Raw genomic sequence first — 14,229 nt, forward strand, 5'->3', positions numbered from 1 at the left:
CATAAATATAAAGATAGCAAATTCCAAAATCACCCATAGTAAAATCATAAATCATCAGGGTTTTCTTTTTCCGTTGACATTCAAAACTGAGCATATCATGATAAGGGCCAATCGATCATATCCAAGCCACGAAGGTTTTTAAAAAATTATATTATTAGCAATGCAAATGCATAGGATATATAGGATGATTGGATGTTCATAATGAATTTATTGGTAAATAATCAAGTTTTTTACAATAACAATATCTTATACTATAAATTTATCTAGACATTATGATACTTTATATAATTAATTATCTTTGGGATTGGTATTGAATCTGAAGCCTTGAAGTTACCATATTTAACTCAAATCTTATTTTATCTAATATTCAAATTTTAAAGTCAATTTGTACATTAACTATTTGAATTATTTTTTTATTGGCTCTCCTTACCTAATTTAAACACACCTATTAACTTTTTCTTCTTTTTCTTCACCAAAAATAATAAGAAAATGCATGCTTTAAAGGTTCACTGAAAATTTCTATTTGGAAAGGTAGATTTCAGACTCGAGCTTGGATTCTCATTTTCTTCGGCATAGCATATAGTATTTGACTTATAAAAAATAATCTAGTCTTTAACAAGGTATAGCTAGATTAGAATTTCAGTTTCTTTTCGATCTTAAAAAGTTTTCAATTTAGCTAAAATATAATAAATCTAATTTTTTATTATATTTTCTCTTATATAATTTGTAACATAGATATTTTATTTTCCTGTAAACGGTCATTTAACTTTTTAAGAGTAATATTATAAATGACTACTTTTTAATTAATATACTTTTTTATTATAAATAAATAAATAAATAAAAACCTGATCAGCCTGTGATGAAGGAATTCAAAAAACAAACCGGGTCATTCTTACTAATTGTGATGGGTTATAATCATCCATTATCTATTCCATCTCTTCTTGTAAATAGAAGCTTGTATCTTGTTATGAACTATGGTTCAATTTGGATTATATTATCAGAAGGAATAAGTAGTTTGGGGGTCTCATTTCATGGTTTATTGTTTCATTGATGGTGTGTTCATTTTTGCATTACAGTATATTTTATAAATTATGTTTTGCTTAAAAATATATTAAATTTATATTTTTAGATATTTTTATAGTTTTGATGTGTTGATATAAAAAAAATCTACAAAAAATATTATTTTAATATATTTTTAATTAAAAAACACTGTAGAAAATACTCAACACCATAATACTAAACACACACCAAATAAAACTTAATTTGGAAACGTTTGTGTGGTTGTTTAAGCTTGTTTTTATGTGTCTTTATAAAGCTTAGGCTATTGTGGTGCATGATAATTTTATTATTTACAAGGCTTTGTATCTCCAAAATAAATTGTAGGTATTTTAATTATATTTTTAGAAAATAAAAAAAAAATATTTCATGATTTTGTTATTTTATTAGTAAAGTGCTGGATTAAAAAATAATAAGGATTAAATTTGAATCTTACTTAAAATGCCTTTATAAAACTGTACACATAACAGCTTTTTTCTCTCAAAAATTAACAACAAAATTCCAACTTCGTAGATTTTCTTTTCCTTACTAATTTATAGTTGTTTCTCCTTGGTTAGTTCATTTGGATGAAGGGTTGACGTAGATTATATAGTTGTTATTATTTACATTAATATTCCATTTAATTACAACTCATCAAAATTATCTAAAAAATCAATTTTAATACTTTTTCACAAAAAAAAAAAAAACCACTTTAAAAACCTAGCTAAACCACAAAAACACACATCTCGATACATTGCTAGTCGAGCTAAAGAAGAGTCAGTGCAGGAACCACCAATTTGGTTGTGAATATGATGTTTAGCGGTGGGTTGAGGCCAGCCACAACTAAAAACCATTGCTTTTCCAAAAAATTCCTTTGCCTGCTTACAAAAATTTCAACTATGAAAAGTTAAAAAGAAGCAATAGCAACTATACAATATAACAAAATTAAAATTTATGTTCGTTACTCCACACCTTGTAAATTACAAGATTCTTTTAGCCATAGATAAATTACTAGTCTATGACTGTTGCATGTTAAACATCAGCAGTTCTCTTGTCAGACAAGAACCTCTCAGCCATCCTGCCTGCAGAAGGGGTGCTTTTGCTTCTGTTACCACCACCTTTTCTAGGAACAGACCGTTGCATGATTCGGATTGGGATCCCACCCAAGTCGAAATCTTCCTTTAGGGACTTCGTTAAGAACCTGAGGTCTGTATCTGAAAGCTGCGTCTTTCCGTTTGTGAAGGCAACAAAAGTGGGTGGACGGGCCTTCACCTGGGTGAAATACTTGATCTTGGGTTGCGCTGCCTGGTCTTTCCAAGAATGCCTGCTCATAACCTGAGCAAATAGGCACACAAAGAGAGTTCTTTAACCAATACCCTGAGCACGAGCCGGCACAGGTATAAAGAAGTAAAATTCTTGATGTTGGGTTATTGGAAAAGAGAAATGCTAAGAACAAGGGCTGACCTTACGCAGCCAACGGTTAAGCCGGGATGTGGACAACCTTGTGCACCATTTTTCATATGTATCAATGACCTGACGCATGACAGCAATCCGGCCCCTGCCCTCTAATGCTGAAGTGAATACAACTGGTATTCCTGTGATCTGCAGACAAAGCTGAGTTAATGCTACACCACCAAATATACCCCAAAGCTAAGAGAAACGTAAATGTTTCAATATAAGTAGATGGTGAAAGCAGAGCATTATTCCACAAAATGCATCTGAAGGTATCAGAAGCTTCTGATTCTTCTATCCTTGTTCTTTCTTTCTTTTTCTACAGGTACTTTTAAACCAAACTATACATCCATAACTAGATATAAAACACAAACTTTGCATCGAAACATGTAATTTGACAAAAATATCCTTGGATTTTAAACAATCATCGCATGTATTTAAGAAACTTTGTTGGTCAATATGAAATATATTGTCTTATCTTAAAAAAGAATCTACATGCCAAAATTAAAAGGACCTCAACTCTATATAAAAGAAAACTGATAATCAGTCTCGCTAGTGTGTGTGTGTGTGTGAATGCACTGTTGAAAGCACCTAAGATAAAACCACCGGGGTATAACTGCATAAAATAACAGTGACAACAACATATAATTAGACAAACCTGAGGTATAACCGTCTGAATTTCTAAAGGAACAGCTTCCATGACCTTGTCAAATAATGTTGAATTTCGTTTCCCTTTCAGAATATCCATCTTGTTCACAATAACAACCAAGCCACGGCCTTCTTCCACTGCCCTTCTTGCTATAACTACTTCAGCATGTGTCATACTACGTCTAGCTTTCACAACCTAATTCCCATACACAAATAGCATAGCAAAGAAAAGCATTAGAAATGGGAAGATACCTGCCCCAAGTTATAATATTGTGCAGTGCACGTTCTCCATGCATAAATTTTTCCAACCATTGTCATTTTACTGCATTTGACTCTGTAAGACCCATCTATATCAAGCATCACAAACTTTAACAGGACTGGAGGGTTCGAATACCTTCGGTATTTTTGTCTATCTTTATTGACAAGTCAAAATATATAAGAGGGCCCCACATAGGACTGCTCTACTTGACAGGAAGCATACAAGAGAAGCACCCCCAAGAGGCAAATTAAAAAGACACTCAGACAGATATAGTCATATTGACTGTGCAAATTTCTTCCTTCTAACAGATGAAAAGAGTACAATAAATGTGAGACACACCTCTTCAGCATCAAGCACCAAAGCAACCACTTGAGCCCTCATCAAATTCTTTCTTGATTGCATCACACTCAGTGATGATGGTCCTTTTTCTAGACCTGTTCTTTGCAACCAACCTGCAGTGTCAACCTGAATAACCAAACCCAAAACATTATGTAACAAGTATAATAATAAATTAATCTAAAAACCAAGGCTCGCAAAAAGCAATTACATTTTATCCAGAATATTACTTCATGGAGTCTTATTGGACTAGATCCAAGTGTCCAATGTATGTCAGTTGATAACAATAGCTACAAATGAAAATTCTTGATCTCACTCAAGTAGGGAACAAAATCATCATTTACAGGTTGCATCATTATTGACCCTGTAGTTTTTAAATTGTTGTATCAATGTAGCTATAGCATTTTATTCTCAGTTCAATCCAGCGGAACTTGGGAATGCATACCCATTTGATAAGTCCATACAAATTTTCGAAGTTAGATCCAACTTTCATGTCTACTTACGCACCAAGGAATAAACCCCAATGGGAGTAAGAATGTTAGATGAATTCATCATATCAAAACCCTAAATTAATTGAAAATTTCAATAATAAAATTCAAAACCAAACCTTAATCAAGATTGCATTGGAAAAATTACAGAGTTAAGGCAAACTACAATCCACCAACCCCTAAGTCAAATTAGAAATGTAAATTATATGAGAGACCACCTTATTCAAGAATTTCCAACACCAAAACAAACTCTTCCTCTTGTCACAATCCCAACTATCCCAGACAGTAAGCACCTATGCCCAACACAACAACCTGAATGTTGGCTGCGCAGACAAACTACAATTATAGTTGTTCTTGGACTAAGCCAAGCATCAGTAGTCTCCTTGTCACACCAAACAATAATTATTCACTCTGCACCTGTCCCAGTTGAGAGAGCAACCAATTAAATCTCTGTGCATCTTCTTTTTATTTATATTTCCTGATTTACTGTTTTTTCATTAGATATCCATTCTCTTCCAAAACAAAAAAGCTGACTGAGGTACATAAACCCTTGAAGATGCATCTATGCAACTAATAGCAACCTGATTTACTGTTTTTTCAATAGAGATTCATTCTCTTCCAAAACAAAAAAGCTGACTGAGGTACATAAACCCTTGAAGATGCATCTATGCAGCTAATAGCAACCTGATTTACTGTTTTTTCAATAGAGATCCATTCTCTTCCAAAACAAAAAAGCTGAGTGAGGTGCATAAACCCTTGAAGATGCATCTACGCAACTAATAGCATCCACGAGCACAGGAAGGGACACAGGCTAATGTGAACCTTGAAAAACTGGTATGCTGTGAATTTGCAGCAGTAATCCATTAGATCTAAAATACAATAAGAAACACAAAATACAGACTATTACCAGATATATAGTTCTTCCCTCATATTGGAACTGGGTTCTGACAGAATCTCTCGTCAGACCAACCTCTGGACCCACAAGCACACGTTCTTCTTGTACCAAAGTATTCAACAAGGTTGACTTTCCAACATTTGGTCTTCCTATGATTGCTAACTGTAATGGTAACTTGGACTCATCAACTTCACCAGCAACATCATCAACATGACTGGGGCCATACCCATTGTCTTGGTCACAATTATCTTGGATTAATCAAAAAGCATAGTATGATTAAAAAATTATGATAATGGCATAAGCAAACAATCCATCACAAAGCAACACCCTATGATTAAGATGTAATGTTCTTATTTTAGGAGCAATAATGTTCTTATTTTATATAAAAAATTGACCCAAACAACCAAGGTGCATGTTGCCTAAATTTGTAGAACTTTTAAGAATTTAATTTCTTTGCCTTTTCATTTTGTATTCTTGAGTCATCTTTAAAGAATATCAAAATGAAAGTCATGTCCACAAAATGACTTGACAATTTAACACTCTCTTTCCAGATGCCTACTCACAGACTTTGATCATTTTCCAGAGACAATGCTAGATTTGTGCTCCAAAGTCATGGATCAAGATGAATTGAGGACCTCATTCAATCAAGCCATCAAGATGACCCAGAGTACCTCTATGTAATGACATATAGCTTGTGCAACTAACAAGTAAGCTCAGAATAAAACAAAATAAAAAAATCTGAAAATCTGGCAATACCAAATCCTATAAAGCAAAGGTAATCTTACTGTTTAAAACTTGAAGCATGTAATCCTCAATCAAAGGCTGAAGAGCATCGTGGAGAGCTGCCATACCCAGTCCCGTCTCAGCAGATATTGCAATCGGATCCCCAAATCCTAGCATGCGGGCTTCATCAGCAGCATCAGAAATAGAGCCAACACCATCACAAAGTGATTCAGATTTATTCATTGCTACTATAGGCTTGATTCCAGGTGCATGTTTGCGAAGCCACTTCCCAACATCCAAATCCAATGGATGCAATCCAGCTCTGATCACAATATAACACCAAGAAATGGTAAAAAATTTGCACCAACGGATATTTTGTTAACCTACAATGGTCAATACTAAGTTCTAAGAAGGAATCAAGCACTATAGGTAAAAGTTGGTAGCATGTTTCAGCTTCCATAAAATAATTCTACTGTCTATTTCTGTAGCATATAGGAGTACAAACTTGCTTGTCAGACACTAGCACCTCACATAATGCAAAAATAAAAAATAAAAAAACCAAGGTCATATGCAACTTGGCAATATATGCCTCATTTTTTCTTTTCTTTTCTTTTTTTTGTCATATGTGACATGAACTCTTTCAATTTTTTCCACTTGGGACAAATGCCATATTCACAATTTTCCCAACTTATTTACCATCTTGTGATTTTGAAGTGAACTCAGACTTAAGATACAGACTGACCTCACATCTATCAAGAATACTGCAAACTGAGTTCTTGCGAGCACATTTGCAGTCATGCTAGTTGTTCTCTGAAGAATGGACCCTGAAGCTGCTTCTGTTTCTAAGCCAGCTGAGTCCAACACTTTAAACCGCAAATCACCCAATTTGGCAATGCCTTCTCTTATATCTCGAGTAACATGATCATCTGGCGTGTTATACACAAGAGCTTCCCTCCTCCGAATCAGCCTACAGATAGCCCCAAATAGATTAATAAACTAATAAATCTCATAAAAACATCATGCAGTTGCATCAAAAAGATGTTGGCCCTTTACATGTACACCCAATGAAACTAACCGGTTGTATAAAGCCGATTTCCCCACATTTGGACGTCCAACAATAATGACAGTTGGAAGCAGGTTCGTGTCAATTTTGGTAAAGTCAATTGGTTTTTCATACACAACCGTGACTTTCTTGTCAGTACCACCATCGTCAGAACAAAAATCAAGCTGCTCCAAATCACTGCTTGTTACATCTTCACCTGAACCAGAAACCAACTCTGGCATCTTCTGTTGAACCGCGGAGCCATACCCCCGATAAAGTTGCCATCTTGGGGCTAACGGACAACACTTTAAATCAGGAGGTATTAAAGTATTTCCATTTATAATGTTGGCATTATTAAACAATGATCCTGTACATCAATAACAAGTTTGATGAGTCCAAAATATGTTTCACATGTCTACAAGAAGCAAAATCTAATTAGTAGTTTGTGAAGAACACTTACTGAATGAAACTGTAAATAGAGGGTTATTCTCAATGTTCACTTTGGAAAAATGTGAGCAGCAGGAGCCGCTGCTGCTGCTAATGCTTCTATGTAGGATTCCTACACCATAATGCCTCTTTCGTGATGAAAGAGCCCGAACCCATGAATGAGACATACAGTTTCAGTACCCACGCAATCAGAACTTGCCACTTAAAAAGGTATAAAAAAATCAACTCTTCAAATCTGCTAGATGCCTTGTAACTGCAATCGAAATGAAACAATAATCAAAACACTTTAAATAAACAATAAACACCATAAAGCGTGAACAAAATAACTCATTGATGGGCTTGAGATACAGGAAAAAAAAAAAAGCAAAACAAAACAAAAAAAGGCATGGAAAGCCCTTTAACTATGTGGGGTCGGTTTCTTTTCAAATGGTTGGGGAATTTTATCGAACACATGGTGACATAGTGAAAGAAAGGGTGAATGAAAAGATTAACACATCAACATAAAAGGGTGGCTTCGTTTTTAAAGCATTGAATCAAGCAAGAAAAGCAAAGTACGGTATCTGCTGCTCTGCTCAAAACGGGCTCCTCCTCCTGTCCTCCCTTTTCTTTTTCAATGCTTACAAAATATTGCTTGCATGCATTTGTTTTCGCGGCAATGCTTCGATCCCACGCATTGCGTTAGTTTTTAAACCCGCACCGGGCCAATGGGCCAAGTACATGGTTACAAGTCAGATAGATTGCCTGGCTAGCTAAAGTTAATTTATTTTTTTATTTTATAAAAACTAAAAATAATATTATTTAAAAAAAATTGGTATTGATTGGGTTTTCTCAAGGTATTGAATCATGAGTTAATTGAGTTTTTAATCGGGTCATATCATAATAAATATTCCTTTATTTTTACTGAGATTTTATTCGATGTATATCCCAAGCAATAAATTAATTTACCGAATCAAATCAAGTTTTAAAATAATAAATATTACCACAACTAATAAATATAAACTTTTATAAATAAAATCATAAAATATATAATTTATTTTTTATTTGTCTTCCATTAAATTTTAAGACCTTACTGTTTAATTTAGATTTTCTATTTAAGTCTTGTCTGGATTAAGTTTTATATTAAATTTAACGAGAGTTACTTGATTTATCCAATAAATCAATATTTGATTATATTAATCTAGTTGAAATTTTAATAAAATTTTGTTTGATTTTTTTTATAAAAAAAACTTGAAATATGCTGTTTGAGATTCACCTGAAATTGACCCTGGTTTTAAATCGGTTCATTGATATATCAGGTTTAATAACTGAAGGACAAAGTATTTTATTGCCGGACCAACCCCTTATTGGTGGGGTTTGTACATTAGATGACAAATAACATGGAATTCTTGTAGCAACGGACCAAACCTTCAACCTAAGGCGAAGTGTGACCAAAAATAATTAACTATGGTTAAAACAATGTTAATTTAAATTAACTTATTGACTCGGGTTTATCTCGTAATTTTAGTTTTAAAATGCACATCATAAAATAAAAAAATTATTTTTATAAAAGTAATGTTCTCTGTTGCATATTTTTATATTATATAGTTTGATGTCTATGTATATATGTATATGGGAATTAAATAATAAATTCAACTCTCTAATTCTAAATAGACGACATGGACGTAGATATAGATAAAAGGAAGTTTCTGTTTGCCCACAAATCAAATCGGAAAAAAAAAAAATTGAAAAACAAGAGAGGAGAGCAGAGCAGAGCAGCAAACCCTAGGCTAGGAGGAGGGCCTTATTTCATCCATGAACAACAAAAACCCTAATTAATTCCTTCAATTAAGGCCACAAAACTGCATTATTATCTCGTTTTCTTGAGAGATATACAGAGAGAGAGAGAGAGAGAGATTGTAAATGGAGGGAACACCGCATCCTATACCGCGTACCGTTGAAGAAGTTTTTAGTGATTTCAAAGGCAGACGCTCTGGTTTAATCAAGGCTCTTACTTCTGGTTTGTTCTTAATTTTTATTTTCTTGGCTAAATTTACCTTTTTATGCTTCATTTCTGTCTTTTCTTTATTGGTTTTTGTTTGTTTTTTAAATTAGTTGATGGGTTTGTTTCTTTTTTGCTTGCAGATGTTGAGAAGTTTTACCAGCAGTGTGACCCTGGTGGGTTTTTCTCTCTCTAATTTTCTTTCGTTGTTTTTGTTATTTTGTTTTAAATTTGTGTATGTTTTTACGTAAATTTTGATGTATTATGTGTGAATTTTATGATCTTGTTTTTTTAAGATGTTTTTTTTCTGTTTGCGTTATGAATTTTACGTTTTCTTTTGTTTTCAAATATGGGTATGTTTGAGTGGAGGATGTCTTGAGCTTTGTCTTTCTGTTGCTGTTGCTGTTTCTGTGTTTTCGTTGTTTCTATACACCAAGAGCCGCTGAGTGATTTTGTGAGGAGCGAAAGTACTGTAATATGCTAACAGTGGTTTTGATTTTAACAAAATACAGCTGTGTTTTTCAGTATATAACTTTTTTCTGTTCTGAATCCCCAGTTGTTTCTCTTCCGCAATGAGTGTTTCATGCATCGTTTTAATATCCATTCACCTGAGGCTTGCTGTGACTGCAAACCTCATTGCTGATGGTTGCATAATCGGATGAAATCCCCAATATCTAACGGTTTAAGGTGGCCCATAATATTTTTAGTTTGATAGTTGCCGTCAATTGACATTTTTTGTCCACTCATTCTCAAGTGAAAGCCTCATGTGGGAGTACTTCCTTTGCCAAATTCATTATTGGCCATGTTATGTTTTCAATATTTGAAATAATCACCTGGAATACAGATTGCAGATCTTTAACATTCAGTTTAAAATCAGAGTATGTGCAATTCATTACACACCATTTTGAGAAATCTAACCACTTAGGAATTTAGGACATCCATGCGCATGGGTAACTATTCTTGGGGTTTAGCTTCCTCCTCTTGTGGACTTAATTAAAGAAAATTTTTGTACATAGACTCGGGAAATGAGTATTATAGCATGTGCATATAGTATCTCTAGTATGGAAGTGCTGGGAAACAAAGATTTCATTTGTATCATTGCCACAAAACAAGGAAAAAGCAAAATCATTAGTGATGTGGTGATTTCCTGCTTACCTTATGGTGAAGGAATTTCAGTTATTATAATTTATTTTGTTATCGGTGTGCTTTACAAAATGAAATGCATTCTTGAGTAGTGATCTTATTCCATTTCATTTATATCTATTTGATCATTTTGAGGTAGATTATGGAGGATATCTCGAACCTGAGCTTTAAAATAAGGTTGGAGGTCAATGATTTTGTGGAAATTATAGCATGTGCTCCTAGTCCACCTATTACATATATGCTCGTGGAAATCTACATGATTGATTGTATTTATTTTGAATGAATAGGCACATCATGATATCAAATTTGAGTTTGCAGATAAGGAGAACTTGTGTCTCTATGGACTTCCAAATGAGACATGGGAAGTTAACCTGCCTGTGGAGGAGGTGCCCCCTGAACTTCCTGAGCCTGCACTAGGTATAAATTTTGCCAGGGATGGGATGCAAGAGAAGGACTGGTTATCCCTTGTTGCAGTTCACAGTGATTCATGGTTGCTTGCTGTTGCATTTTATTTTGGTGCACGTTTTGGGTTTGGTAAGAATGAAAGGTATGATTGAGTTTTCTTCTTGCCGATATGGCCTTAAGATGCTGTTTTAATTTACAATTGGTTTTGCCAAGTTTAAATTTGAAATATACAAGTGCAAACCACTTCATTCTCTTTTCCCTGAAATGTATAATTTTGCACTTGGTCTTAAGCTTATTTTGGACATTTCTAGTTTGCTTATTTTTATCAACCGAGTGAACTGCCCGGTATCTGGCTTCTTGATGGTGTCTAATCTGTGCATTTTCTTTGGATCAACTTGTTTTTGCATTTCAATTTAGCATCACCTTGCATGTGATCTTATCACTCAGTTATGACCACATACATAATCAACCATGAAACATCTGGAACAGACATCTATAAGGAAAAAAACCCAAAGCCATGTTCATTAATTTGAGGAATTAAATTGTTTCAATGCTATTTGGAATGGAATCGTTTTCTTTCCATATGCAGTTTGAGTTGTTTTTATGGGCGCAAATCACTCTGGTGCTTCCTTTCTCTTTTGCTTCTTTCTATTTCTTAGCCGTTAGCTTAGACTATTTCTTAAAAAGTGCTTTATTAGTAAAGGGCGCTGATGAAATCTGGTGCACTTTGTAGTTACCTTTCATTATCCTTTACAAATTTAAACATGTCATAAATTTAGCATAAGGCAATGACTCTTTATTTTCATCTTTTTGAGTGTATTAATTCCAAAACATGGTGTTCAATATAGCAGATCTGGAATGATTTTGTCCTCTGTTGATTTAGATGTCTTAAAAAATTGATATTATTGTGGTTTACTCATCTACAAGGACCTCATTTTTTAGATGACATCTATAGGGAGTCATGTTTCTTTATACGATATTCAGAGTCCTAGGCAAAGATTTAAATACTTATCTTGCTTGCTCCAATTGCCTTTTCCCCCAGTTCTCATCTAATTGATTTTTCTTCCAACTTGATCATGTCTTGTTCTTTTTATTGTTTCTGCTAGTATCATTTCCATATTTATCAAGTGGGTATTTTAACTTTTTTCTAATCATCGTTGCCTGAGGTGTTGGATTCTTGGAGAAGTTTTATTTTTTTAAGTTAGGAAAATTTTGACTTTCCTTCTTTCTAGCTAGTTAAACATGATGCTCAGATGTGAGATTAACTTATTTGGGATTAAAATCTGAACCATGCATGCTATTTTGGCATAAAATGAAGTGTTTACACAAACATCAAACTAGTGATCAACACATTTATTCCTCTTACCTTGTATAAATTATTGTGCTTGAATAAGAAATTGTGCAATGGCTATTCTGCTTTTATAGAATTTACTTGTCCTGAAAATCAGATGCAGTTGACTTGGTTTGCATGAAGTGCGTGTTGAAAACTAGGTAATGAAACCTTTTGACCCAGGATCTGAAAGAACTAATAATACTTGACATGTATATCTAGTAATGAAGTTTTACAGCCAAGTGTTAAAATATATTCCTAGTCATTAGACTCCTAATCTTTCAGTTGAACTTCCTTTCCACTTATTTTACTTTTGATCCCATTTCTTATAATTTTGTGTTTCTCCTGTTCTATGTTTTACCTCATTCTTGCTGTTTTAATTCTTTTCAGATTTATTTTGTGCTTTACATGTAATAGAGCTGAACATTTTCATGTCACAAAAAGGAAGGTTTCACCATGCTCTGTTAATTTCCCTAGGACAAGAGCCATTGGTATTTCAAGTATAACAAATCCCCATGTTAGTCCATCAAACCCCCCCCCCCCCCAACACACACACTAGCGAGCAACTTGGGATACAAAAAACACAAATAAGAACATCATTCTAATTGTGATTGAACTTTTGACTTGACAGGAAGAGGCTTTTCCAGATGATAAATGAGCTCCCCACAATATTCGAGGCCGTGTCTGGAAATGTTAAGCAACCTAAGGACCAAACTGCCACTCACAACAACAGTGGCAAAAGCAAATCAAGTGGGAAGATGGTAGGAAGTTAAGAGTTGCGTTAAAAACTATATGTTACTCCTTTCTCATTACTGTTCTGATTACAATTTCTTTTGCTGTTTGGATGTGGCCTTTAAGCAATCCCGGCAACCTGAGCCCCAGACTAAGGCTATAAAGGTATCTGCACCACCCAAGGAAGACTATGAGAGTGGGGAAGAGGAAGAAGAAGATGATGAACAGGGTGCTACTTGTGGAGCATGTGGTGAAAGCTATGGAACTGATGAGTTCTGGATTTGCTGTGATATGTGTGAGAAATGGTTCCATGGAAAATGTGTCAAGATTACACCTGCCAAAGCTGAGCACATCAAGCAGTACAAGTGCCCAAGTTGCAGCGGCAAGAGAGCTAGGGTTTAAAGTTAGATGCTGGAAGTCAAAGATGAACATCATTTAAACAAAGCAGACAAGGGGTAGAAGTTTTTCTTTAACGTTTTTAAAGTTGATCAGAACCAGTTGTCCACTTTAGTCAATGAATTTGAATAACTGCAGATTGGATTTCTAAGTTTGGCTACTCATTGTTCCTTCTGTCTAATTTTCTTCGGAATTGTGTTGTTAAATAGTTGGTGGCAATTGTAGCTATTTTCTTCATATATCGTTGGTGCATTTTTTTCAGTTTGTGGATGCAATGTTTTTTTCTACAGCCTCCTCTCAAATGACTCCCCTCCCCTTCCCCCAGATCGAAGCGTCGAAAAGAATTTGTTGTCTTTTGTGTTTATTGATTCCCAAGAGGGGATTTGATTTGAGGAACCCCAGAGTGTGGGAACGTAGTGTTGGATCGAGAAAGAGAATTTTTTTTCTTTTTCTTTTTGTTCGTCAGATGCTAGTTGTGCATTTTTGTACTATTTTTGCATGAAATATTTTGACCTATCAATTAGTTGGAATTGGAGAGGATTAGTAACCCTGCAAATAGTTTAAAGGAATTGTTTTTTAATTCTCTGTTGTTTTCCATTGTTGATGCAAACCAGGCTGTGCTTTGGTTTGTGGTTTCAAAAGGTTAAAATTCTTTTAATGAGATTTAAATCTTGTTTGGTTACTGGTTACTGAAAAGTAATTATTTTTAAATCAATTATTTTTTTATATTTAGTAGTATAAGTAGTATAATGAATAATAAATTGAAAAATATTTTTCAATATTGAATTAAATCATAGAAAATAAGTTGTAAAATAACTTATTAATATTTTATTTTAAAAACATTTATTAAAATAATGAAGAATAAATTTTATAAATTAAAAAGTTGAATAAGAATAAAATTAAAAAAAATATAATTTTAT

General features: G+C 33.9%; 2 protein-coding genes across 3 annotated transcripts; one reads left to right on the top strand and one right to left on the bottom strand.

The window, feature by feature from the left end:
* Positions 1-1,892: 1,892 nt before the first annotated feature.
* Positions 1,893-8,036, bottom strand: LOC105119314 (uncharacterized). 2 transcript variants are annotated; one of them, XM_011017443.1, is made up of 10 exons: positions 7,881-8,036; positions 7,339-7,578; positions 6,912-7,245; positions 6,579-6,803; positions 5,899-6,158; positions 5,126-5,361; positions 3,734-3,859; positions 3,146-3,331; positions 2,500-2,637; positions 1,893-2,370 (listed from the first exon to the last, which is right to left on the bottom strand). In XM_011017443.1, exons 2-10 carry the CDS (start codon positions 7,490-7,492, stop codon positions 2,068-2,070), a joined length of 1,962 nt encoding a protein of 653 aa, XP_011015745.1. In that variant the 5' UTR covers positions 7,493-7,578; positions 7,881-8,036; the 3' UTR covers positions 1,893-2,067. The 2 variants fall into 2 exon arrangements, with proteins under 2 accessions (XP_011015745.1, XP_011015744.1); XM_011017442.1 differs by lacking the exon at positions 7,881-8,036 and having other exon boundaries at positions 7,339-7,645.
* A 965-nt stretch (positions 8,037-9,001) lies between these two features.
* Positions 9,002-13,567, top strand: LOC105119315 (PHD finger protein Alfin1-like). Its single transcript, XM_011017444.1, has 5 exons — positions 9,002-9,321; positions 9,447-9,479; positions 10,765-10,993; positions 12,813-12,942; positions 13,040-13,567. The coding sequence occupies exons 1-5, from the start codon at positions 9,225-9,227 to the stop codon at positions 13,313-13,315; spliced, it is 765 nt and encodes a 254-aa protein (XP_011015746.1). The 5' UTR covers positions 9,002-9,224; the 3' UTR covers positions 13,316-13,567.
* Positions 13,568-14,229: the final 662 nt, after the last annotated feature.

Source organism: Populus euphratica, unplaced genomic scaffold (genome assembly GCF_000495115.2).
Source record: "Populus euphratica unplaced genomic scaffold, PopEup_1.0 scaffold2752.1, whole genome shotgun sequence".
Classification (NCBI taxonomy): domain Eukaryota; kingdom Viridiplantae; phylum Streptophyta; class Magnoliopsida; order Malpighiales; family Salicaceae; genus Populus; species Populus euphratica.